The following is a 23,882-nucleotide window of genomic DNA, read 5'->3' on the forward strand; positions in this document are numbered from 1 at the left end:
TGGACAGCAAACTGCTTGGCAAGTGGCGTCATCCCTATCTGCGTCAGAGTCAGCGTCAGCGTCAGCTTCAGGAATCCTTTTCGTTGTGGTTGCGGTTATCATGCATACCCTGTGTACCTAGATTTTGCTTTTACGGGTAGATAGTTATTCGAAATAAAAATAATACAAAATACAGACATCGATAAGTATCGATAAATTATATCGAATGTAACAGATTGAGGCATTTGTGTAGGCGTAAGAGCTGAAAACGTTTGATTTGGATTTTGTGCACTTTCATTATAGATTAGTTTATGCATTTCAGCAAAATCGATAAATATCGATTGACAGAAATACTCAGATTCTAATAACTATGGAAGCCATATAGTGCTGTATATTTGTTAGACTATGTGCGCCTTTTTAATATGATTCATATTCGACAACAAGGTATCTGCTAGTCGTATACGCCTGTTTTAAGTATTATTCTCTATTGATTTTCAGACTAATTTTGGTAGCTCGCAGCTAGTTCAAAATATACAGGGTATCTGCCAGTCGTATGCTTATGTGTGTTGAGCTCACTTGTTCTATTAGTTGCCTCAAGGCTTTTATCTGTTTGTGACATTTCAAAGGTATCTCAGCACTGCTAAGGAAAATTGTTAGCTCCAGACTGGGTATCTCAAGCTCGAGCAGGCAAGCGAAGAGCAGACTAAAGTCTTAACTGAGCTTTGCCAGAGGGCTTTCTGCTTGAAAAGTGTCTTGTAAGGTATGCTCCAGTCGGGCATGCTCAGCTAGCTGCTATTGTTGTTGTTGTTGTTGTTGTTGGTGTTACTGGTGCTTGATGTATTTCATGAATTCTTTATCTAGTTGGTTGCCAGTTGCCATTTGGCAAGTTGCGAAAGTGAAATGCGAGTCGCACCGCACGACAGGATGCAGAGCCACGCCCCGCACCGTCCGCCCGTCCCCTGGCATCTGCAATTGTGCAACATTATGACGGCTCGAACTTGGTTTATGGCTTGAGTGAAATGAGCAGCAACAGGAGCAGGAGCAAGAGTAGCAGGAGTAGCAGGAGCAGCAGGAGTAGCAGGAACAGCAGGAGTAGCAGGAGTACCAGGAGCAGCAGGAGCAGCAGGAGTAGCAGGAGCAGCAGGAGCAGCAGGAGTAGCAGGAACAGCAGGAGTAGCAGGAGCAGCAGGAGCAGCAGGAGTAGCAGGAGCAGCCGCATTGGTAGCATTCATCAGCTGTGGGCGGTCGATGCAATTGTCAAGTGCTGCAAATGCTGCAAGTGCGGCATGCGGCATGCGGCATGTGGCATGTGGCATGCGGCAAATGTAGTCAACGGGTATTTGTGGCAACAGTGAAACCTGTGTCATGCACAACATGCGCAAATATTTAACGCAGCTGCGTGTTGCATGTCGCATGTTGCATGCTGCATGTGGGCCATGTTGCGTGTCGCTAATGCGGCGTCAAAACGTTTGGCAAGTGTCGCCGCGTTGCGGCTTAACATAAACATTGATCAATCTCAAGCACGCTCATGGGAGTGCACACCCCTCCCCCCTCCCCTCTCACTACCTCTCTCTCTCTCTGCACACACATTTGGCTACAATGATGATTGAGCAGCTGACAAATACCGTTATACGCGCAATTCATGCATAATTTAAACTAATGCTCCATTCGAAGTACAGTTATGCACGTTTGCATATCGTTTATCGTTATCGATTAATTACAAAATGTAGTTTCATTGGCTTGTTAATGTGTGCGCATCATTTGCATAGATGTATTTACATATACCTAATACCATATATCATCATAGCATTTATCACGGTTCCCGTGAATGCGCCCATTTCCATTTCCATTTCAATTTCCATTTCCATTTCAATTTTAATTTCAATTCACTTGACCGCAATACTTGCCGTAAAACCAGCAGCCGGCAGTAATAATGCCATGGATTATGTTGACATATGCCGAATGTGGGGCAAATGGGCTTTGCAGCAGCATATTTTATATTTACCTTACATTCATACCTACATACATATACATATAAATATATGGCTGCCCTGTGTGAGGTGCAATAGAAATGCATAGAAATATTTATTTATTATAAAGCTTTAAATGTCAAAAGCAGTTCAAGTTTCTGGAGTGCGAACGCTCGTTTAAGTTTTGGGGTAGCATTGCCATGTACCTCTAACAACTTAAATGTGCTCTTGAAATGTTAGGTTAAATTGAATAAATATTCGAGTTAATTGGATCGTAGTACATATGATATATGATAATGATATATCGATGAACGGCTTTCAATGGATAAGTCACTATATATAAATATCATACATAATTGATCGATAACTAGTTGCAGCAAACAAATAAGAGTTATCGATTACAGGTCTCGGTCAATTTTTAACTGACAACGCATTATCGTTTATCGATTGTTTACAAGAACAAGTTAAATTCATATCGATAAAAAGAAAGAAACTGTCGTAAAGTACTCAGAGATAAGCCCCAATATATCGTTTAGCGGGATTAGTTATCGACTAATTCCTGTTAGCTTAAAATAAATATCCTATTCGCATTTATCGTAATTTGTTATCGACTAGTTCCAGTTAGTTTACCATACATATCGCATTAGCGGTTATCGGTTGATGCGCTTATGATTGATAGCACACGTATATTAATCGCTTATCGATTGTGATTTATAATGCCTATCGATAGTTTATAGTAACTTTATCAATTGCGTTTCTCTCTTCTATTTTAGCTGCCTTTCAGGCAATACCTTCGTTAGCTAATTTGTCAAGGAGAGAGCACTCACCTGGTTCGGAAGGACAAAGGTGTTGCAGCTGTTAATTCTCCATTCTAATTATACCCTGAACCCATTGAAAATGGGAAATCAGGGTATAATGGTTTTGTTGAAATGTATGTAACAGGCAGAAGGAGGCGTGGCAGACCCCACAAAGTATATATATTCTTGATCAGGGCGACGAGCTGAGTCGATTTAGCCCTGTCCGTCTGTCTGTCTGTCCGTCTGTCCGTCTGTCCGTCTGTCCGTATGTTTGAACGCGTCGATTTCCGAAGATATAAGAGCTAGAGACTTGAATTTTTTTTTAAAATGACCGTATATATAGCGCGGACGTCGAGTTTGCTTTTAAAATTCGATAAATCATCCCGTTATGTTTTTATCGAGTAAAAACATTCAAGTTCAAATCAGGTGCCTCTATAGCTAATTGTGAATGATTTTTCTTTTTTCAAATTTCTCAAATATTCAATATAATATGTAGATCATATGCTGAAAGTTTCATTAAATTCCGTTCAGTCAAAAATTAATAAAAAATAATCAAATATTTGGCCAATTAACAAACGCACGTGCAGCAGCTACAACAAATACATCACATCAGCTGTTAGTTTCGTTTAGTTTTGGTAGATGGCGCTGCAGCAGTGAATCTATTTGAGTTTTGCCAGCGCCACCAGCAGGAGTGGGGTGGCCTAGTGTGTTAGGTGCATGACGCTCGATCAAGAAGTCGCGGTTCGAATCCCGATCGGTGCAACACTGATGTTTTTTTTTTTTTAATTGTTTCAAAATATTTTTATATTTTCATAAATACGTTTTCTATTTAATTTATATTTTTAAATACACCGAAATTGAAATTTTAACTATACTTTATGTGCGTTTTTAATAGTTTGGTTATTCTAGCAGATTCTTAGAATCACATCAGCAGTTAGTTTCATTTAGTTTTGGTAGATGGCGCTGCAGCAGTGAATCTATTTGAGTTTTGCCAGCGCCACTAGCAGGAGTGAGGTGGCCTAGTGTGTTAGCAGCATGACGCTCGACCGAGGAGTCGCGGTTCGAATCCCGGTCGATGCAACTGATGTTAATTTTTTTTTAATTATTTCAAAATATTTTTATATTTTATTAAATGAGTTTGGTATTTTATTTATATTTTTAAATACATCGAAATTGAAATTTCAGCCATACTAAATGAGCATTTTTATTTGTTGGGTTCAGGGTAGTATCTAGTCGAGCACTCGCGACTAGAGTTTTCTTACTTGTTTTAAATTATGCAATGCCGAAATTTTTTGCTGTTCCAATTCGTTTGACTGCAATTTGCCTTGAAAATCATTTATTAAAATCCATTTGCATCTCGAAAAGAGAAGGGCGAACTGGACAGGAAAAGGACAGCCGGAAAATTAAGTGTGGAAACTCTATTATCGTATGCATTAGCGAAATATATGCATTCAGAATTGTTAAATGCTGAAAATACTCAAGGAATCTACAGTAGAATTCCGATAATTCGAAATGGCACAGAAATTCAAATTAACGAGAATTATTGAGAACAAATTTCTTTCAAGGGGATAGAATTTTTTTTTTTCGATTTATCGCGATTTTCGGCTTAGCGAGGTACGACTTATCGAGACTCGACTGTAGTTTGATTTTTCTAAAATCTTCAACTTAAAATATGGAATTTTTTAAGGCAACTTAACGAGGTTTTATTTTTATTTATTTATTTTTTTTTAATTATTTATTTATTTTTTTATTTTATTTAAACAGGCTTTTTACTACCTAATTGGCAGCTTAACAAGTTTATTTTATTTTTTTTTTTATTTTTTTTTTATTTTATTATTTAAACAGGCTTTCTACTACCTAATTGGCAGCTTAACAAGTTGACGAGATTTTAGGTAAATGAAAAATAATATAGCATACTTTTATGGGCTTGAGAAAGATAATATTATTAGGGCCCGACACTATCTTCAGCCACACCAATTAGAGCTGAAACTTCCCGGGGCACTGCTCTTGAGCCAACACTGTACAATGTATCCACGGTCGGTATGTCAATACCTCGGTTCGATGGGGGAACTGCGACCTGTGAGTGGAATGCCCGAAGCTGAACCTACGCGGCTGACATCGACATGCTCCGCATGACTGCAGACATACCTGCATTGCTTCGGGTGTTGGCTCAAAATGCAGGTGCATCCACCGTTAATGCATACACGACTCGGCGCGCATGGGTCACTTGGAGCCCGAATTCCGAATGCCACTAGAATCGCTCCCAACAGAAGGCTGACTTTTGAAACACGCACATACCCATAGCCCGGCGAGCAGAACATGCCCAACATAATTAAAAATCTGTATTGCTTGCCGAGAGCATGTTTAAACAGCAGACGCATCATCCACATGGCTATGGTTGTTCCAACCAATATCTCATTGGGGTTCGCACATCGATCAAATTTGAGCTAAACTAATGAAAGCGCTACATGGATCAACGGGAGTTGTTTAGTTTGTGAGGAACTCACTGCTGTATCTGAGTTAAGCGATTCATTTTGTGCCACGCCTACTTCTGCCTGTTACATACATCTTAAGGAAACCATCTGATATCCGATTATCGATCCGTTCAGGGTATTAAAGCTGGTTGTCCATCTTATAATTCTCTCAAATTATTTTGATCAATAAAAAACAAAAAATATTTCTTTTACTTACATTAGTAGCTAATCTAAGCCTAATATGTCAAAAAGAAGAAAATAAAATAAATAAAAAAAAAAAAAGGTTTTAGAGGAAATTAGGTAGTAAAAAAGCCTGTTTAAATAATATAATATAATAATAAAAAAAAAAAAAATAAAAAAAATAAATAAATAAAAATAAAAATAAAAAAAAATAATAAAAAAAATAATGTAGCATACTTTTGTGGGCTTTATATGTACTACATACATATACATATTATTTATCCAATTATGTCAACTATTTTATAATTTAAGCATGAATTTAATTGTATAAAAACCAGTTTAAAGTGAACGGAAAAAGTCAGATTTTATCTCTGATTATTATAGTTATTAGGGTATTTGCCATGTGGTTAATCATGCGCTTAACGCTACATAATTAATTGCTGCATTGATGGTTTTTTATTCTTTTTGTTTGTTTTTTTTTTTTTTTTTGTAAATAAATTATTTCATTTAGCTGACACACACACAAGCACATACACATACATATGTACAGGTGTTACGCACAATTGACATTGGTTAAATAATATTCAACATATGCAATTGCAATTGCATTTTCCGTAATTACCAGAATAATCGTAATTACGCGTATAAAAGACAGCTACGCACACACACACACACACGGGCACACACACACACACACACACACGCGCGCACGCACACACGTACAAACACACGTGCACATGCAGACAGAGTTCGGCCGGACAGATAGTTAATTGAGCTGTTGCAGGCTTACAATTGTTCTTGTTGCCGTTATTTGTAATTGCTGTTGTCTTCTCCTCTTCTTCCTTTGCCTTTTTCTTATTGTTGCTGCTGTTGTTGTAGTTGTTGCTTTTGTTGTTATTAATGCGAGTGTTGGCACTTTCGCACGCAGCAAGCAGCTTTTTGTCACCCCACCCTCTACTCACCTCTCACCTCTCCTCACCTCTTCCGCAACGGCAACGGCATCGCATCACAAAATTCACCCCACTCCAGGCGCCGTCCGGCGCCCATTTGCTCGCTTACACCCCAGCAGCCAGCATTGTGCGGAAAAGTTTGCTGGTAAACACATTCATAAAGCAAATATGCAGGCCACCAACCAAGCAGGCAGCCAGCGAGCCAGCCAGCCCCAGCCAGGCAACCAGTCAGTGCTGCCAGAGCATCGCTGCCGGCGTCGCTGCCAATACGAACATATGCTAAACGCTCAGCAGAACAACAGACAAGTGTCGGGCAGCCGTCAGCTAAAGCGAGCCGAGTCGAAACGATTTGTTGCGTAGCAGCCGAAGCCAAGCCGACATAGTCGACGGCGTCTTGGTATAAAAGCCGCTGGCAGCAACAATCTCGTTCAGCATTCTACGTGCGGCAGGCGTAGAGCGCACAACATACACTGAGCTTTCGAGCGGCAGAGCGGAGCTGAGCTGAGCTAAGCAAAGCAGCGCTAAGCGGAGCAAAGCACTTTCAAAAGACACAGGCGCGTTATTCTCAAAAGCGCGCGCAAAAGCATTTGCTTGAACGGTAAATGTGAAAAAAAGTAAAAAGTAAAAAAAAAAAATATATATATATATATATATGTATAAAAACGGTAAAAACGAGAGGCACAAGAGTCGCGCGCGAATTGAGCGCTGTTTACTTTGCCATTATAAATCCGGCGAACGCTTTGTTTGTGTTTGTGTTGATGTTGGCTAAACAAAAAAACAAGCAAAAAAAAAAAAAAAACAAAAAAAAAAGAAATCACAAAAAAAAAAAAGAACACACTATTTCCTTATCTTCCTTGCACTCTGTATGTCTGCGTGTTGTTGTTGTTGCTGCTTTTTTTTTTTTGGTATTTTTGTTGTGGTTGTTGTTCGTGTGCAAAGTGCATAGCTGAAAGAAATAACGGGCCAAAAATTGCAAACGGAAAAGGAAAACGGAAAGTGTTGCATTTCCGTGTCGCCTGCAGTTCGCTGCTGCTGTTGCTGTTGTTGTTGTTGCAGTCATTGTTGTTGCCATTCATGTTTACCGTTACCTTCGGCAATCTCTTTTGGCGCCGCATAAAATGGCCGCAGGTGCTGCCGACAAGTCGCATTGGCCATAAACAAATTCTCGCCAATATCCGTTGACCTTTTTCAAAATGGTCCGAGACCGAAAAGGAAAACAAATTGCAAATTGCATCGTAAAATCATTTAATTCATGATTTACAGCCAATTCGTGATATCAATACAAGTTATATATGTATATGTATACATTTATCTTTTGCATAAAATCAAGACCATATTGTGTTTCATACACTGTGCAAAATTTGTGAACTTGATTCAATTGCTGCAAACAATTTAAAATATTTGAAATATTTAAACCAAATCTATTAAGTGGAATATAACTGAATTTTTAAATAATAATTATTGTTTTTCTTTTACATATGGATTTCCTTTAAATTTCTTTTTTAAATATACTACAGTAGAGACTGGTTATAGCGATGCTCAAGTGACCGTCGGTATAGCCGTACCGACGGACCAGAATTTTTGTCGCAATAACCGTACGGGCGCTATAACTGGAGTCGTTATAGCCGGATTCTATTGCATTTCTAAATTTCGATTATGTAGAAATAGTTTTCAATTATTTTCCAAAAATTTCTTTTTGATGAATTCATAAATATAAAATTCTTTAGAGCTTCAAATTGTTTTTATTGCTATTAATATTATTATTTTTATTATAATTATTATTATTATTATTGTTATTATTATTATTGTTATCATTATTATTATTATCATTATTATCCTTATTAGTATTATTATTATTATCGTTATTATTCTTATTAGTATTATTTTTATTATTGTTATTTTTTTATTTCAAAATTTTTTTTTTTAAATCAATACATCAACATATATCATATAATAGAAAATTTCTGTATCAGTATCAGTATCAGTATTATATTTGTATATAGTTTTTCTTGCGGCATATTTTGAATGCACAATTCGCCTAGGTAAATCAACGTGCGTATACGTAATATTTAAAAATTCCAACTTTTTATGGGGTAAAAACTTTTCATACGTAAATGGTTATATTCATTAAACACATGCTTTTTTTCAAAACTTCATAATCCATAAGTTGGGTAGAGATTTGTGAAGGTAATACGTAAGCTTTTGAATATATGAAGAACTTAATATAAGTAATACCTAAAGTTTATATATGTAGTAAGAGAGGGTATGGAGACTTGGTATTACGACATGCTATTGCTCATAGTTAGCTTCAAACTTAAATTCACTTAAGTTATTTGAATATTCAAATCTGTGGAAAGAGAGAGAGAGCGAGCGAGAAAAAACAGAGAGAGAGTGTAAGAAGCTGAGGATAATCTAAATTTTTGGCACTGGGTTCCTTAAGCAGATTTGGCTCTTAATTTATATGGCTGCTGCTGCGGTAGCTTAATTACATGAAGAACGTATATACTTTCCAAAGAATTTCCACTTTTGCGGCTGCAAAAAAAATATAAACAAGCAGAAGAAGAGAAGAGAAATGAACGAAGATATATATGTCTATATATAAAGCACCGACCACAGAGCAGAAGAGCAATTGAATTGAAGTCCCTTTTAAGCCGGGCCAGCAGCAGACGGCGTTGGCAAGGTTGAGCCACATTACTGCACAATGTCTGAATCTGTCACATTCGCTGGCAAATCTTCCTGTTTCAAAATGGAAATTGCATTCTCAGCAGCACGCACAGAAAGTTGCCAAGTTTTGCCTCAAATTTAAGCACTTTCGAAAGTATTTCGTTTCGGCCCTCGCCACTCCGGCCAAAACAAAAGTTGGCCCAAGTAGCGGGTGAAAAAAATGCTAAGAGAGAGGGAGAGAGAGAGAGAGAGAGAGAGAGAGAGAGAAAAAATTAAATGCGTTAGAAATTGCATTTTAATATGCTTTCAATTTCGTTCACTGTATACCAACCTAAAAGTAACGGAAAAGCAGGCGAAGAAGAAGCAGCAGCAAAAATAACTTTGTTACATTAAGCCATAAATGGCCTATATCGAATTGAGCAGGTGGGCATTTAGACCAAACTAATTGAGTGGCCGGAATAGCAAAACTTGTTCAAGTGTTACTAAATGTGAAGCTTCACAGCAAATTTGCCATAAAAAGTTAAACTTTGAAAAAGAAAAACCGCATTTATCCACGTACACTTGCAATTTTTCAGCGATTTGACTGTGCTTTGATGATTCCAAATTTAAATAGTGTCGAAAACCGTTTGACTACAACTTGTGCTATGAATCGGTCTTCAATCAATCCATTAATCAGGGATAGTGATTACAGATTAGTCATTTATTCAGTTATTCACGCAGCTTATATTCCTATAAATATATATCAAGTTTTGTATATAACTTAAAAAACGTTTTTCAATTATATTCCATATTCTAACGGGTGAAAGTCTAGAAATATATACATGCATATACTATATGAAAATATATATACATATGCTTACATAATTAATTGATCAGTCAGTCAGTCAGCCAATCAACCAACTAATTGATTGACTTAGTGATTCGTCGGTCAATCAATCATTAAGTCAATCAATCAGTTAGTTAGTCACTCAGTAAGTCAATCATTCAGTCACTCACTAACTCAGTCTATGAGTCAGTCAGTCAATCAATTAGTAAAACACTTAGTCAGACAGTCAGTCAGTAAATCCGTCAGCCAATCATTCAATCAGTCATTCGTTCTACCAGTCAATCACATATTCAATCAGTTACTCAGTCAGTCATTGCATATCTTAGGTATATCTTAGTATATAGTATTCATAAATCATAGTCTAACTTTTACTAATTAGTTTATTTCTTGCAATTGTATAGCTATAGCTTGTAGTCTATACAAGTCTTCAACCAATCAATCAGTGAGTCCTAACGCATTTAATCCCATTGATTGATTACGTTTCAGTCTCGCATGCAAAATGCGCAGTTCAAATGCGAAGCGATAAATTGAAAGTCATTTCAATCAAGCTCATATTCTATTGCCATGGCAATAACAGATAAATGTAAACACACACCATTGTATATATATGTGTGTGTGTGTGTGTGAGTGTATTTGTGTGGCTGCACTTGATTAGCAAAATTTAGTCATGATAAATGTATCGCTACACTCGACATGGCCATTCAGTTGAAACTTTTGGGTCCATCATACGCCCAAATGCACCTACCAAAAAAAAAAAAGAGACAGCGAGAGAGAGAGAGATAGAGAGGAAGAGAGTTGGTGATTGAGCGAGATAGTGAAATAGAGAGGCTGCTGTCCGTGGTTATTTTGGTCATAAAATGAGTTTCACGTAGCTCTGGCACGTTGAAAACTTTTTAAATAAGTTCAAGTTAAAGTTCGAACGAGAGTTCAAATTCAGGCTCGTAAAGTTGCGGGCGCTGGAAAGTGTGCTGCACAAATTGTGCTTGCAATGTTGCCAATTGCTGAGCTATAAAAAGTGTGTCGCAACAACAATCAAACAAACAACAGCAACAGCGTCAGCGACAACAACTTCGTATAATGTTAAATTTGATTGCAACTATTTGAGTGCTTACAGAGGGAATAACAACAACAATAACAACTTCCAGAGCCAGTCAACGATAACGGAACGATAAACGATTAACGATCCACGCAACAGTGAGAATAATGTCGCTGCAGCCAAGCGTTCAGTCGGCCAAATGCCCAATGGATGTCGGCGCGGGACAGCAGCACAAAGAGAAGCAGCAACAGTCGCAGTCGCAGCCGCAGTCGCTGCCGCCGCAGCCGCAGTCGCCACAGCAAAAGCCAGCGCAACGACAACGTCGCTCAATGCAACTGCTGCCGGTCATGTTGATGTTGCTGCTGCTGACGCTGCTCACGCGGCCGCTGAGCGTTCACTCAAATCGTAAGTACAACAAAAGCATAGAGTTGAGGGGAGGGAGAGAGAGTGTGTGACAGCGAGGGCATGTGAAGAGAGTGCACTAGTTGATCGACTGACAGTGACATGAGTGAAACCACCAAAGTTTTCTTTGCCTGTGCAGCTGATTGTTGCGCTCTCTTTTCCGCCTTCATTAAATTAAGCCAAGCTTATTTACCTTTGCGTTCTGTTTGCTATTTGCTCTTAAATTGCAAAGGATACACAATTATGATTAAATTCTTAATTTGAATTTTGTGCATTGTCTGCACAAATTTTTGAAAGCACAATGTACACAATTTGTCTTAAATATAATGTAAATTTAAATAACGGTAACAGTGCAAATACATTGTGTGCTGTGCAGTCAACAATTCCTTTTTCAATTAGCATCTCGTAAATTTCATTAGCTTCAAACAAACTCACCATCAGCTTAGCGTCGAGAGACAAAGAGAGTGAGAGATAGAGAGACGCTAACATGCATATATACATATATACATATGCATATATACATATGTACATACATATGTACACGCATACGTGCATACGTATATGTATGTATATGTACACTCTCCTTAATTGCGAGCAGAGCTTCGCACTGTGTGACTTCGTAGTGCTGCTATTTTCAACTCAAGATTTACAGCTAGAATTAACTAACTGTTTTAATTTCGCGTGCACCATGACATAAGCAAAGCGAACGAGGGAGGGTGAGCGTGAGATTGAGTGGCAGAACTGCTAAATAAGTGAGCGCCAGACAATCTCACTAATTCACCATACGAGCGAGCTGGGATCTCATTTAGCACTTACTCAACAAATATAAATAAGAGCGCAGCTCATGTGCGGCCACAGAGCACAGCTGACAGTCCAAATTGAGAATTACCGTTACTATAAATTAGCTCTTAAATATTAACAGCATAGTGGCATATGCAAAACCAAATAATGTGTGCAAGAGCATTAAAAGGGAGGCTGACTAAGAGAGAGAGAGGGAGAGAGCGAGAGAGAGCTTAGCTGCGTAATAAGTGAGCTCTAGACAAATTCACCATTCTAAAGAGTGGGTTCGAGTGGGATCGTCTTAGCAGTCACTCAACAAACACATACATATAAGAGCGCAGCTCATGTGCACCCACAGCTTAGTTGCGAGCAGCGCCGACCCGAGTGCTGTTTGGCTTACTTTCAATTCTGTTGCGTTTCTTTAGCTTGTTGTTCCGTGTTTATGGCGGCTGCCACTTTACGATAGCTGCAAAGAAGGAAGTAACGCATACGCCGCATTCATATGCAAAAGCATGCGTTTGGCATTAAGTTATCACAGGGCAATGCCAATGCTGAAAAGGACCAGCCCGACTGCTTGTGTCTTCCGTGTGAAAGAGTGTGTGTGTGTGTGTGAGTATGTTTGTGACACGTTTGTTTGTTTGTTTGTACATTACTTTTTTACAAGCACTAAAAGATACACTCCCACACACACACACACATGCATACACCCACACACACATACGCGCGCAAGCAGTGCTACTGAAGGAGCTGCATGACAGCTTCCACAGCAGGCGAAGTTCAAAGTAGTTGGCTCCGGTTTGCCCAACGGCCCAATGTCGACGCGATGGCTTGCTTGCCAGCAAGACGCGTATTAAAAATCAATAGAACCTACAAATGTATCCTTTCTTCGGCTGTAAAGGACAACATGACTACAACAACAACAACAACAACAACAACAGCAACAATAGACAGTTACATGGCGCCGTCTTTGGCTCGCTGCACAGCAAGCAAATGTAATGAAGCTGTGCAGGTGCGGCTGTATACATATACACATGTATTTCCATATACGTGTGTGTGTGCCCTTTGACATTGATCGATAACGATTATAGGGCGATGCAGTTGCATTGCTGCCGGTAAAGTCCTCTTCAAGTGTTGTGTAATGGAAATTGCATTCGGTAAGGTTTGTAGAGCTGTAAATACTGGTAGACCTTTAGCAAACACCTGCGCTATCGATAACGGTACTGATACTGTTATTATGAATTATTGATAAACACATTCTGACGTAGATTAATAGCTGTTATCTATAGATGCTAAGCTATATAATCATATTTGTCTAGTTGATTGCAGCAATTACTTAATGAGTAGGAGGATATAAGTGTTATGTAAGGAATGTATGTTATCGATAACTTAAGGCTGCATACGATTAACAGGAAGAGAGATCTAATTTCGATATTAAGATGTGTTAGATAACACACATTTGATGTTGACTGTCATAACAAATACTTAACTGTATAAAATATATACCTAAAATATATGTTTTATCGATAACTTAAGACTGCATAGGATTAGGATTAGTATATTGTATTAAGAGAGTTGAACTAAAGTGATTTATTAGCGATAAACATGCACGTATTTGAGGCAATTACTTTTAGGGTCGCTTACCTTTGAGATAAATTTATTGAAAACTATTCAGCATTTTTATTTTATTTTTTATAATCCTTTGAAGGATTATAAATGCAACAAGTTTTTATTTGCGCTCTCAATAAGCCATTAATCTAAAATGCTGAGCATATGTGTGATTGGCTGATTGACATATTGAAATAGAGCCATCTCTATATAATAATATATGTATATTTTTATATACATATACCACATATGCTTCGCAGCTTTATGCATCGATTTATGAGCACATCAATTTAATGTTTAAATGTAAATCGAATGGATGTGTATGGATATATATTTATATATATATACATGCTCAATATCGTTCTCTATCTCTGCCTGTCTCTGGCCCAGTGTGTGTGGTTGGCCTCATAACAAACATTTTTATAGGTTCGCAAGCTGAATGGGACATCACTAATGCCCACTAGTTGAGAGCGAGGGACTGATTAGTGTCGAGCAACGGTCGTGCGGAGTGTTTGTCAAGCCAGCAAAGTGCTTCATAAACACAATAACATGGTCCTTCAGCTAAAACAAAATCACAGACTCTTCGTCATGTGGCTTTGGCTTTGGCTTTGGCTTGCTGTCCCGCTGTCCTGCTGCCTTCTCGTCCTTCGCCAGTTGTCCTTCCCGCTCCATTCTCCTTTGCCATTTTATTTGCCTGTTTTCGTTACGTTTCGTTCTTTTTTCTTTCGGTTTTATATACCCTATAAATACGCATACATCAAATGGGCGGTGTGGGTATCATAAAGATTCGCTAATGTCTTAGCATTCCAGTCTATAAACTACAAGGACTTTAGTTCTTGGCTAGCATTATCAAACGACTCTGCGTAGCCAAAAAATATAGGAATCTATTTTAAAATTGAAATGAAATTGATTTCAGAACGCCTTTATGGGTATTACTCGTAGCTTTTTGTAGTTTCATCAACTTGATTTCTTAAAGATCTCACCTTATCTATAAGACCAAATATGTTTAAGTGTCATCACAAATACTGAGAGCAATCCATATTGTATGGAATGTTTGGAATGTAATAGGAAATGGCTTGCTTCAATTGTTTAATTAAGATCTATAAATTTTCGATTGGGTTTTAATGTATTTCGATTCAAATATTTCGATATATACAAATGTAATCGATATATATACATATATTAATCGATAACACTTTACTAAAATCGTGAAACAATTATAAACGAAAGGGATAACAAATTATCAAATTTACACTTAAGTATTATATTATTATATTATTATATTATTTTACAGCACTACAGAGACAAAGAATTATCTTTTTTTTTTTTTTTTTTTGGTAAAAGATTTCATCTCCATGCTATAGGGTATTCTATAGCCGCACATCTTATTTTCAATCAATCTTGGCTATAATTCGATGTAATTCTAAGAAGTCTTCTAGGTTTGTTACTTAATGTGTAACGCATTGAGGCGTGTGTCTGAAAGATTTAGACATCCTTATAGTGTATATAAGGATATACAAATATTTGTATATCTATATACAGTCGAGTCTCGATAACTCGAGCCCCCTTGAATGAAATTCGTTTTTCAATAATTCTCGATAATTTGAATTTCTGTGTAAATCGAAAAACTTGCCATTTCGAATTATCGGGCTTCTACTGTAAATCTAGCATGAATTCAAATCAAGCTCTCTGCTGTCGCTAGGGTATTTAGAGTTCGGCTTGTCGTTGCTAATCCAGTTTACTTGTTGGCTTTATTTTATTTTCTTTAGGTTTTCTTTGTTTTATTGACTTGTTTGCCAGCTTCGCTTTGGCTGCTTCTTGTTCCCAGCGAATTTTTGCTTCTCTTGGTTTCTGTTTTTGTTGTTGTTGTGTTTTTTTTTGCTTTGTTTTTTTTTTTTTTTTTTTCTATGTGCATCGTCGATTGCCCTGGCTTAACTTGGCTTTGTTTTTCTTGCTGCCAAAGCCAAGGACCCACAGCCAACAGTGATGGGTGTGTGTGTGCTGGTGTGTGTAGGTGTGTGTTGGTGTGCGTGTGTAGCTGTTTAATGGCTGGGCCCACTTTGTCCCAAACAATTCAATTTATTTAAGCCTGTCGCTGTTCATGTTAATATGCTCAGCCGAGCTATGTAAATAGCTACAAATATATATATATATATATATATATATATATATATATATATGTATATATAGAAATAAATATATATATATATACATTTAAGTCAGTCGAATTGTGCGCTTCAAGCGGCCACGCCCACCTGCCCTGTGTTTATTTAATTCGCGTAAATTTTTATTAATTTTAATTGAAAGCTTTACGAGCGCCGCGCCGTGCTGCGCCTTTGTTTATGCTTTAGTTGTGGCTTTAGCTTTTTGTTGATGTTGTTGCTATTGTTGTTGTTGTTGTTGTTGCTTTTGTTGTGTTTGTTCGCTTAGAGCGGCGCCCAGCTGCAGTATGTGCATGGCTACTACAATTATAGCCAAGTCAGAGCAACTGCCAACCCAGTCCCAGCTGGGCACTTGTTGTTGTTGCTGTTGTTGTTGTTGTTGCTATTGTTGTTTGCAAAGTGTTTTTGTTTGGACTGACGCTAAGCTGGCTGGGCGCAAATCCCCGTTAAAGTTCGTTGCTACCCAACTTTGGGCCAAACAGCACTGAAAGCTTACTCTGAATATGCCCCACCCCCCCCGACCCTCTGCTATTACACTCCTACTGCTCGTCAGCTGCCCCTAGTCGCCCCTGCCGCCCCTGCCGCCACATGGGGTAGCCGTGACAGCTGAGGCTGCTCAACTGGCTGCCAAGATTTACGACTGATTGAACTGTGTGCTCTATGCATGTACTTGCTTTTAGTTTACTGCTGTTTTCCCTTTGTTGTCGTTGTTGTTTTTTGCTCCTTCTGATAGACAACTAGTGTAATAAAAAGCACATTTCAATTGTGTTTCAGTTTTGGTTTTAGTTTAGATTCAAGTTCATAAAAATAAAGTAGCTAAATGGATTTCCCGCTAGGCGAATTGAAGCAATGAAAATAATTTATTTTATATAAATATATATTGTGTATTTATTTAACAGGATATTTCATTTGCCTGATATGATGATATCATAAAAGACTTAAAACTCAAATACATCATCAAGAGCACTCTAAGTACTCATCCCATTCCAATCTGCTCGCACCTTTGGTAGTCCTCAAGCTTAGCAGATTTTGCTTCCAGCACGAGCTTTAATTTCTATAATTCTGGGCTCATTTGTGCTTTGTTATTGCCGCACTGGCGTCGCGAGTCTTGGCCAAAATGCTCTGCTTGTTAGCGCTGTCCATGGACTACTAGACCATGATAAACGAGGCTCGTCCTGGGCTGGCTGAGTCATCAAATGGCTCCCACGCAGATTGCAGCAGTGCATCGCTCGTTTGCCATTTAGGAGTTGAGCAAAAATTATTATTTTCATTTATTTATTTATTTATAGCAGTACCTATAATATAAATTAAAAAACTATCATTACTTGCGAACACTTGATGACGTCAATAATATTAATGTTATCGAAAGCCCAAACGGCTGCTGGCATACAGTTATCGCTCTTGTCTGGTCAGTTAGCATGGTAGAAATCTGATGTGGTATCAAAACAAAAGTTGTTTCATTACCATTTCATCGATATTTCGTGTAACTGTTTCAATTCCACTGTTTCAATGAGCGTAAGCTGATCTGCTAATATCTCTTCTACTTATATTACTGTTTTGACGTCTTTTATAACAAATTTTACATTAACGGTACTTTACTTCAGCTGTTTCATTTCCAGTGTTTCTCAAATTCGTTGCAATTCCACTGTTGCAGCATTCTCTTAGCTTGCTTTCAATTATTAGGTTCATCAAACAAAAGCTGTTCCATTACCATTAGATTACTATATTGATTTGTTATGTTTCAATTCCACTGTTTCTGTGAGCGAACACTCAACCCCTTATATCAATTCCACTTATTTTACATATTGGCTCTTTTTGTGACAGCTTTTATATAAACTGTACCTTACACCAGATGTTTCATTTCCATCGTTTCTCAAATTTGCTGCAGCTCCAATGTTGCAGCATTTCTTAGCTTGCTTTTAATTATTAGTTTCATCAAACAAAAGCTGTTCCATTGCCATTCGATTTCTATATTAAATTTTTCTGTTTCAATTCCACTGTTTCAATGAGCGAATGTTGAATATCTGTTATATATACATTATCACATTTTCGTTCACCTCTTACTTTTGCATTAACTCGGCTTTAATTTAGTTGTTTCATTTCCATTGTTTCAATGCTAAGCTTTTCATTATTTCACCATCAAATCTATTTGCTGCTTTCATTCGACCTACTCCTGAGCCATTTCGATTGCTCAAAACTTTCTAGTTTCATTTTCATTGTTTTTCTAAAGTTGATAAATTTGTTGCTGCCATTCGATTTGTCTCAGTTTCTTCGCCTTGAGTTTGATCAACTCGGTGGCTGGGAAGTATTTATGGGACAAGACTTATCACGCCGTGACCTTTTCCTTCTATTTATCTGCTGTAAATAAAGGTTTTGGGCCAGTGACGAGTATGGCACGAGCATTATGTCAAATGATTTTCACAAAATATACGCAAACACTGGGACACCGAGACACCTAAAACTTGCGCCCATTTGCTCGGGCGAGCGGGTCCGCAAGGGGGACTGGGACGGCAGCCCGCAGCGACTTTTAAAGTTATTGCCGTTCTTATCGTTCGCATCGGCTGTGTTTGCCTGTCAAAGCCAAATCCCCTGACAGTCGACCAAATAAAATGAAAGTATTTTTTGCTTGCTCATAACAAGTTTTGGAAAGAGCTTCACCATGCTGAGCAAAACAGCGAAAGAGATAGAGAACGGGAGAGATAGATAGATAGATAGAGAGAGAGAGGGAGAGAGAGAGAGAGGGACGTTCCCAACTTCACGTGACATCGGTAAATACTGTCTAATAATCATGTCCCATAATCTTTGGGGACTCCCACAGTCCGCTGTCCGCTGTCCACAGTCCGTGGCCCATGGCCCATGGCCCAAAAGTATGCAAAAGTATTTGCTCTGCGCCTGCAATCAGCCGACAATCAAGCGAATTACACGCAAAATGAGCCGCCGCATTTTGGCTAATGAGCCGACCGGGCCGAACCCTGCCGAGCCAAACCCAAAAGATGCCGACAATCAATGGGGCCCGGCCAAATAGACCAAAGAGTCCACACACTTAGCTAATACATACAAATCTATTTGGATATGTGAGAATGTGAATTCAAAAGACTGTGTGGGCGAGCATGTGGGAGAGAGAGAGATAGGGACATAGACCGACAGCCCCTTACATGCGGCACAGATAGTGGGAGAGAATGATGTAGAGACCGAGATTTTCAGGATTTTGGTTTTGGATAGACTTTTCGACTTTTCTTTCGTCTTAGAGAATTTTACATATTGATTCATTCAGTTCTAGAGTTATTATTCTGCTTTTGCTCTTCTCTCCGGTATTCCCTTCCATAAATGGATTTTTCCTGCATCAATAACTCGTTCTTCTACAGACTATCTTTTTAAAGAATAAATAGAAAATATAGTAGAAAATGGATTCTTCCTTTCTATCATCCTCATCTTTGCCTAAACCCTCCTCCTATCCTATCCTAACCTATAAACTTTTCCCTCTATAGACTTTTGCGACTACCTGGATATCTTTCCTTTGATAGGCTCTCCCATCTACAGGCTCTTTAATACTATGCTTTTCCAACTACAACCTCATTTTTCTCAAGGCCCTTCACATCAAGATCTTCTAAAGCTTCTTCCATCTCTACACTTCTCTCCATGCAGACTTCTCTATCTCTATCACACTCATTTTAAATACAGTTTTTTGCTCTCTTCTTCATTGACTCTTCCGACTTTTGTACGCCCTTCTGTAAGCCCTTCACTATGCACACTCAATTTATTAGCAGGCAAGCTTCATTTCGCTCCACTGTACCAAGTGAAAAGTTGACTAAATAAATAATATACTTAAACATGTGTCCGCGTTGCTTGACAACATTTCGGTTATTTTGTTGTTGTGTTCCATTTTTCGTGGCTGCTCGCTAGGATAAGTAGTATTTGGGTTAAAGTCTTGTGGATCTCGTGTCGACAGAGCCATTTTGATTTAGTAGAACGTGTTCGGTAGCATTTCGTGCTCCAGATTCCGAGTGTTGAACGTGTCAGTTGCCCTGATGATGTGCATGTGGAACGTGGTGCTCCAACAGAGGCCAATAATGTCCATTTTGCGACGTTTGCCAATTTCGAGTCGATTTATTTAGTGGAAACCAATAAATAACCAATGATGCACGGGTACGACGAGTTCATGTGTGTGTGTGCGTGTATGAGTGTGTGTATTCGCAGCTCGTTCAGCACCTTGTACCATATCTCTTAATATATGTGTATATGTATATATGTATATATATGTATATCCATATGAGTTTATATCGCATCTAGCGTCGTTCATCCCACTCGCACGCTTTTAGCATTGGCATTCACGTCCGTCGGGGGATTCCCCAGAGTGCATCGCTGACTGCTGCAACCAGCCCATGCCCATTTCTCGATTTTCATTCGATTTGATTCCATTCCATTCCATTTCCATGTTTTTTTTTCGCCCCCCGCCCCCCTTTTCTTCTTATCTTATTTTACACGTTTTGTGCTTTGTACTCTAGCAACTCGAGCAGTGGCAAATTGTCAGCGTTTGTGTTTCATGAACTTGCATCACATATTTCTTAATAAATTTCCATATTTATAGATATACCTTATACATATATTGAGTTCACTTGAAATTTCTAGAAATTCAAATTGACATTACTGTTTATCACTTTTCATAGAGAACGCTCTGCTTTGGCTGAAAATATATATAAAATGTTAGAAAATACCAGGCCTTCACATCTAATGAGTGGCATAAAATCAAAGCTACCTCTATCATATATATTCTCTATATAATATGGCTTAAGTTGTTTATGTCGGGTATTTTGTAGTCGTGCAACCGCAACAACATAAATTCCACTTATTTTGTTGACGTTTTTCGATACACAAAAAACCATTAAAAATGTTTTCTAAGGGGTATTCTTGTTTTAAGTGCATACAAACATAAAGACAACTTCTGTGGCATTTCTGATGGTGCTGTGTGCATAGATATATGTATATATTTTGGAATATTTTTACCTTCGGCTTTCAGTATATTCCTCTTTGAATTTATTTATTATTTTTTTCAAATGTTGATTGCATATATTATTATTATTTTTTTTTCTACTATTCTTTAATATTTGCTTTTTTGAGCTTAGCCGGAAGACTAGTAGAGCTGGAAGCTATAAATTTAAGGTGCAAGCTCTTGTATTGAATTAATAATTTTTTGGTTAGCTGTTAAGCTGAATACAAATAAATATTGGAAGAGAATGAAGGAGAAAGAGAGAGAGGGAGAATGAGAGAGGGAGAGGGAGAGCGAGAGAGAGAGAGGGGGGAGAGGGAAAGAAAGGGATAGACGTAGAGATAGAGAGAGTGAGAGTGAGAGAGACAGAGATAGAGAGAGATAGAGCAGAGCACAAGGAAAGAGAGAACGAGAAAAAGATAGCTAAAGGGAGAAGTAAAGAATGACAAAGAGAGACTGAATCAGGGACAGTCAGAGAGAGAGAGAGAGAGAGCGTCAGAGTGAAAGAGAGAGACCCATAGAGCGAGAGACACAAAGAGAGAACGACACAGAGACAGAAAGACAACGTCTGTTCTCACAAATAAATCTAAAACTTTTAAAGCCAACTCGTTGCAGGGTAGCTCTTAGTCAGTCACATTCTCACCAACCGCGCTATGAGCCATTTATTTTTTTAGCTGTATTTTCATTTAGCGCCAGAGACAAGCGCGTTCGTTCGCTACACAATTTAACACTTTGCTCTTGCTCTGGGGTATTTTAGAATAAGCCAAGCCAATTTCAATTTCAGCTGGCAGCAGCAATACCTAGCCCAAGCCACCCCAACGTGTGGCGTATATATAACACTCACATATATATATATATATATATATATATATATATATATATATATATATGTTTGTATGTATCTATATAGATATATATTTGTGTGCGTGTGTGTAGAGATTGCATGTTGCATGTTGGACGCTGTTAGCTAGCTGCATGCTGCATTGCGTTGTCTGTGCCGTGCTGTTCGTGCAACGGATTCTCGTTTCGGCAAGATGGCGTCGTTGAACGCATTTCCGTTAACATTACATGCTCATTTCCGCTTCGTGTGGCTTTATTAAGCGCCAGTCACTTTTTCCCAGGCCAACCAAACACGCACGCACACACACACAAAGTTATACACCCCATCTATGTTTGTGTGTGTGTGTGTGTGCCAACATGTGCCGTGTCTGTCACTTAAAGTGCGCTGAAGCAAATGCTGTCCAAAAAGATTTCCCTCTTTGAATTTTGCCTTTGCTTTTGGCAATCGATGCGCAGTTGGGCAGGTGGGGAGGCAGCTAGGTAGGGGGGGGGGGGGGGAACCACTTAGCTGGCAGAGCCAGGTGACATGTTACATATGTATCTAATGCTCACCTTCATGGCATTATCCTGCTTATTTGATGTTTCCTTTTCGCCCGACAGGCAGCGCCGCAAAGGGCGCGGAGGGTCAGCTGCAAAGTGAGATTTGTTTAATGTGGCGCAAGACTTTTCATCGGACTGGTCACACTGGCGAGTTATGTCAGCTTTACGCTGCCCGTATGAATGGGAGCTTTGTATGGGCATTACGTGCGCTTTACGCAGCAGCTCATCTAACTGTCAAATCGAATCAGTTGGCACAGGTGGCAGCACTCCTTGTCGCTGGCGTTGCCACACGATTCAAAGTTTTATTAATCATTATTTTACGGCTCATTAATGAGGCCCCAACAGCTGCGCCAACTGGCTGTCCAAAATATGAACTGTGTTTAAAGCCTAATTTCTTGATTTAGCCAGATGTGCCACAAATATAGCCAAGTGGTAATGCTTGAAGGACATTCGCTGAGAAGGGGTTAATTGTGAACTTTTCAACTAAGTGATATGAAATAAGTAAAAGACTAGGAATGTGCCTTCAATCATGTCTTCAATGTATTTTTACTGATTTGTAATACAAATGGGAATAGTCTAATGAAGATGCAGTCTCTTTAATCATAGCTTCAATCATGTCTTACTTGACTCATTGCCTTCACATCAAGATATTATTGGTATGATATTTAAGCACATTGTCAATCATGCTTGAATTTAGTGTGTGTTATTGTATTTTATGTTAACAGTGCTATTTTTAATCAGCCTTCAATCATACGCATTACATCATGTGTTCAATCATAGTTTCAATCATACCTTGTGCATCCATCATAGTTGCAATTTCAATCATGCTTTAGGCAATGATTTCAATCATTATGATTGAATCATGCCCTCATTTATGCTTTCAATCATGTTTTCAACCATGTTTTCAAATAACATTTGCTTAGTTACGTTAGGTCCAACATTTTTCACAATTTCATCATTGAATGCATCCATACATTTATATAATTACTCAATCAATCCATTAATCAATCGAGTGTAAGACATAAAGTTAAATCATAATAAGACAGAGAGAGAGAGAGAGGGTACATTTCGATATCCTCAAGTGACTTCTATTCGAATTTCAAATGATGTTAGATATTTGATACATCCAAATTTGCCAGGTTTGGTTAGCATGGACTGTCCGATGTCCTCGAATTCTTAACGTATGCTTAGCTCCAGTCCAGAAAGTCGAGTCGAGTGTATTTGTTATCTTTAATTATAACTATTTATCTTACATTATGCTCGACGGCGTGCGGCAGTGTTGTAATTAACTAGTTGTTGTTGTTGTTGCTGCTGCTGTTGCTATCGTTGTTGTTGCTGTGTGCTGGTGTTACGTTTAAAGGACCATCAAAGGATCCAAGGAGAGCCGCTGGGCAAAGTGTCAAAACGTTGTTGCCACGCAATTTGCTTATGCTCGACAAAATGTCTTAACGAAAACATTTAAAGCCCTTCGCGAATGAGCCGAAAAGTGTTTAATTAGCTGCTCTTTCTGCTTCTGTTGGCTGTTAGCTGTTGGCTGTTGGCAAATATTTGTTAATTAGCCGGCGGCACATCAATTAGCGGCCAAAATGAATCTATTTTAAATTGATTTTGGCTTGATTAAATTTGCCACACCAACAACAGCTCATTAAATGCCCTGCCAGGCGCATTCATAATTCCATAAGTTGCGGCC

The 23,882-nt window shown here is 38.5% G+C and overlaps 1 protein-coding gene across 9 annotated transcripts in view; it reads left to right on the top strand.

Annotated features, from left to right (window-relative positions):
- Positions 1-6,589: 6,589 nt before the first annotated feature.
- Tbh (Tyramine beta hydroxylase) overlaps positions 6,590-23,882 on the top strand; it is a 43,850-nt gene continuing 26,557 nt past the window's right edge. Inside the window, exons 1-2 of one of the 9 annotated variants that reach the window (XM_089473775.1) lie at positions 6,590-6,964; positions 10,986-11,281. In XM_089473775.1, coding sequence (XP_089329901.1) covers positions 11,044-11,281 — 238 coding nt within the window. In that variant the 5' untranslated portion in view covers positions 6,590-6,964; positions 10,986-11,043. Of the gene's footprint in view, positions 7,214-10,945; positions 11,282-23,882 lie in introns of all 9 variants that reach the window. The other 8 variants (XM_089473767.1, XM_089473770.1, XM_089473769.1 and 5 more) reach the window with 8 other exon arrangements.

The sequence above is a fragment of the Drosophila arizonae genome, chromosome X (assembly GCF_054131065.1).
Source record: "Drosophila arizonae isolate 15081-1271.41 chromosome X, UAZ_ARI_1.0, whole genome shotgun sequence".
In the NCBI taxonomy this organism is placed as follows: Eukaryota; Metazoa; Arthropoda; class Insecta; order Diptera; family Drosophilidae; genus Drosophila; species Drosophila arizonae.